This window comes from Plasmodium cynomolgi, chromosome 5 (genome assembly GCF_000321355.1).
Source record: "Plasmodium cynomolgi strain B DNA, chromosome 5, whole genome shotgun sequence".
NCBI lineage: Eukaryota > Apicomplexa > Aconoidasida > Haemosporida > Plasmodiidae > Plasmodium > Plasmodium cynomolgi.
Window position 1 is genome coordinate 530561 of NC_020398.1, and position 2142 is coordinate 532702.

At 48.9% G+C, this 2142-nt stretch overlaps 1 protein-coding gene across 1 annotated transcript; it reads right to left on the reverse strand.

Annotated features, from left to right (window-relative positions):
• Positions 1–2142, reverse strand: PCYB_052170 (MAC/Perforin domain containing protein; the record flags this gene model as incomplete). The annotated part of the gene is made up of 2 exons (XM_004221098.1): positions 1–2077; positions 2108–2142. The coding sequence occupies 2 exons, from the start codon at positions 2140–2142 to the stop codon at positions 1–3; spliced, it is 2112 nt and encodes a 703-aa protein (XP_004221146.1).

Consider the following 2142-nt stretch of genomic DNA (forward strand, 5'->3'; position numbering starts at 1 on the left):
TCACAACTCCAACCTCGTGGGGGAAGAAAACTTCCTCACGGCGCCACCATCATTCCTGCACAGAAGGAACATTCCCGCGTAGTTCTTCGATGCCCTTTTGCCCACTTTGTGGACACAGTACTTGGTCTTCATCCCGCAAGGAGACACATCAACGTGCCCCAGTTCATTGTCAAAGGAGAAAGAAAACCCAAGAAATATGTTATCGTATTTATTTTTGTGAATATCGGAACAAGCACCCTGCACATCGGTCATCACGTTCGGCTCTCCAATATATGTCACTTGCAATGAGTTGATGCTGTGAAAAGATTTTGGGGCGCAAAAACCCCACAGGAGGTAATCAGAATTGGCCTTCACATGACTAATTACACACTTGGCTTCACCGACGGGACATGCCTTGACTTTCACGCTGGTCAAATTTTTATTTTTCTCCAACTTCATCTTAAACCCGAAGGCTAAGCTACTCCCCTCTGAGCACTTACCCTCTAGCGATGTTTTCCCTGACGTGTGATTTCCATTTGCATAAAACGTTTCAAACTGGACAAAATTATACCTCACGCAATATAGCCATCCGAAGGAAATAACAGAATCGCTTTCATTTATGTGGGAGCATGAAATGTCATACTCTCCCTTGTTGAGGCAAGGGTACACACGGATCTTCGGTGCTTCTCCTCCTTTGGCTCTATGCCCCGTCGGCCTCTCAGATCTGTCATAGGTGAGGATAAACCCAGTACTCTTAACATAACCAACAGGGCAACTCAAAATGAGAGAACCTTTGGAAGATCCTGTTATTTGCTTCCCATCAGACAGCACATCTATAATGTCTTGTGAGAGGTAGTACTTTTCCTTGTCCATTCCGTACAGGCTGTTGTAGTAAACCAAGGCCTTGTCGTATGATTCCTTTTTTCCCTTACGCATGAACGAGCTTAGTGATATTAAGTCCAGGTGCACTGGAAGCAGGTTGGTGTAAATTGAGTCCTTCCACACTGTGTACGTCAGTTGGTTCCACCCGTTGTACGTTTGGTTTCCCCCGCGGATGTCCAGGCTGGCGGTTTTCTCCCTCGCGCGGGGCGGTTGGTTAAGCGGTTGGTTATGCGGCTGGCTATGCGGCTGGTTATGCGGCTGGTTATGCGGCTGGTTATGTGACTGGTTAAGAATATGGTCAGCACCGCCACCGCCGCTACCACCGCTACCACCGCTACCACCGCTACCACCGCTCCCATCGGCGCCCCCCCGCTTGGGACCCCCCTGCAGCAGCCATGCCGCCCTGAATACGTCCAAGTTGGGGACGTTCCCGAGGGCATACTTATAGCTGTATATCTTCGCTTCTTCCATCGTGCGCCGAGAAACTTCCATCGAATTAAAGGACCGCCCCCCAAAGTGCGCAGACACAACTAAGTGGGTTCCATATTTCTGGAAAAAATCAATCCACGGTTTTATGCTTCCTGCGCATTGTTCGTTCCTCGCACTGTGCAGGTACCCCCCCTCCAGGCATTCCTTTTCATTCGCCTTCTTTCCCCAAATGGGCAATTTCTCCGTCTCCAGTAAGAACTCTCTATTAATATGCCTAGTGGTGTCTCTTAAGTTGTACGTTACGTATTTGTGCACACAGCTGTTCTGTGCAACTAGGTATTTTTTCCTTCCTATTTCTAAGTCGGCAAAGTAGCTTTTGTATGGCATGGAGGCAGAAAAGGGAACTATGCTGGTATTCACGTCTTCAACGTTTATATTATCCATGGCTAAGTGAGTAACATCATTGATCCCTTCGACGAAGCTGAAATATTCGTCTCTGTGACAGGCAACTTGGCTGATCATGTCCAGAGAATTTCTCGTATCAAATATTTCGTTTCTAAATCCTGGGTCTTCCACAAGCTCGTTGTTTGGCAGTGGGTAGCCGAACAGGATGTCGTACCCCTTCCCTATGTACTTGCTGAACGGTTCATCGCTACCACGGTCGATAAGGTCACTTCGGTCGATGCGGTCGATGCGGTCACTGCGGCCGATGCGGTCACTGCTGTCACTGCGGTCGATGGGAGTGTTGATCCTCTCGCTGTTCCCGCTGCCTCCGCTCTTGGGGTCTCTACACAAGGTGAGGAGCAAGCAGACCCACACACCTAATCGTTTCGTCGCCAAATGGTTAACCAT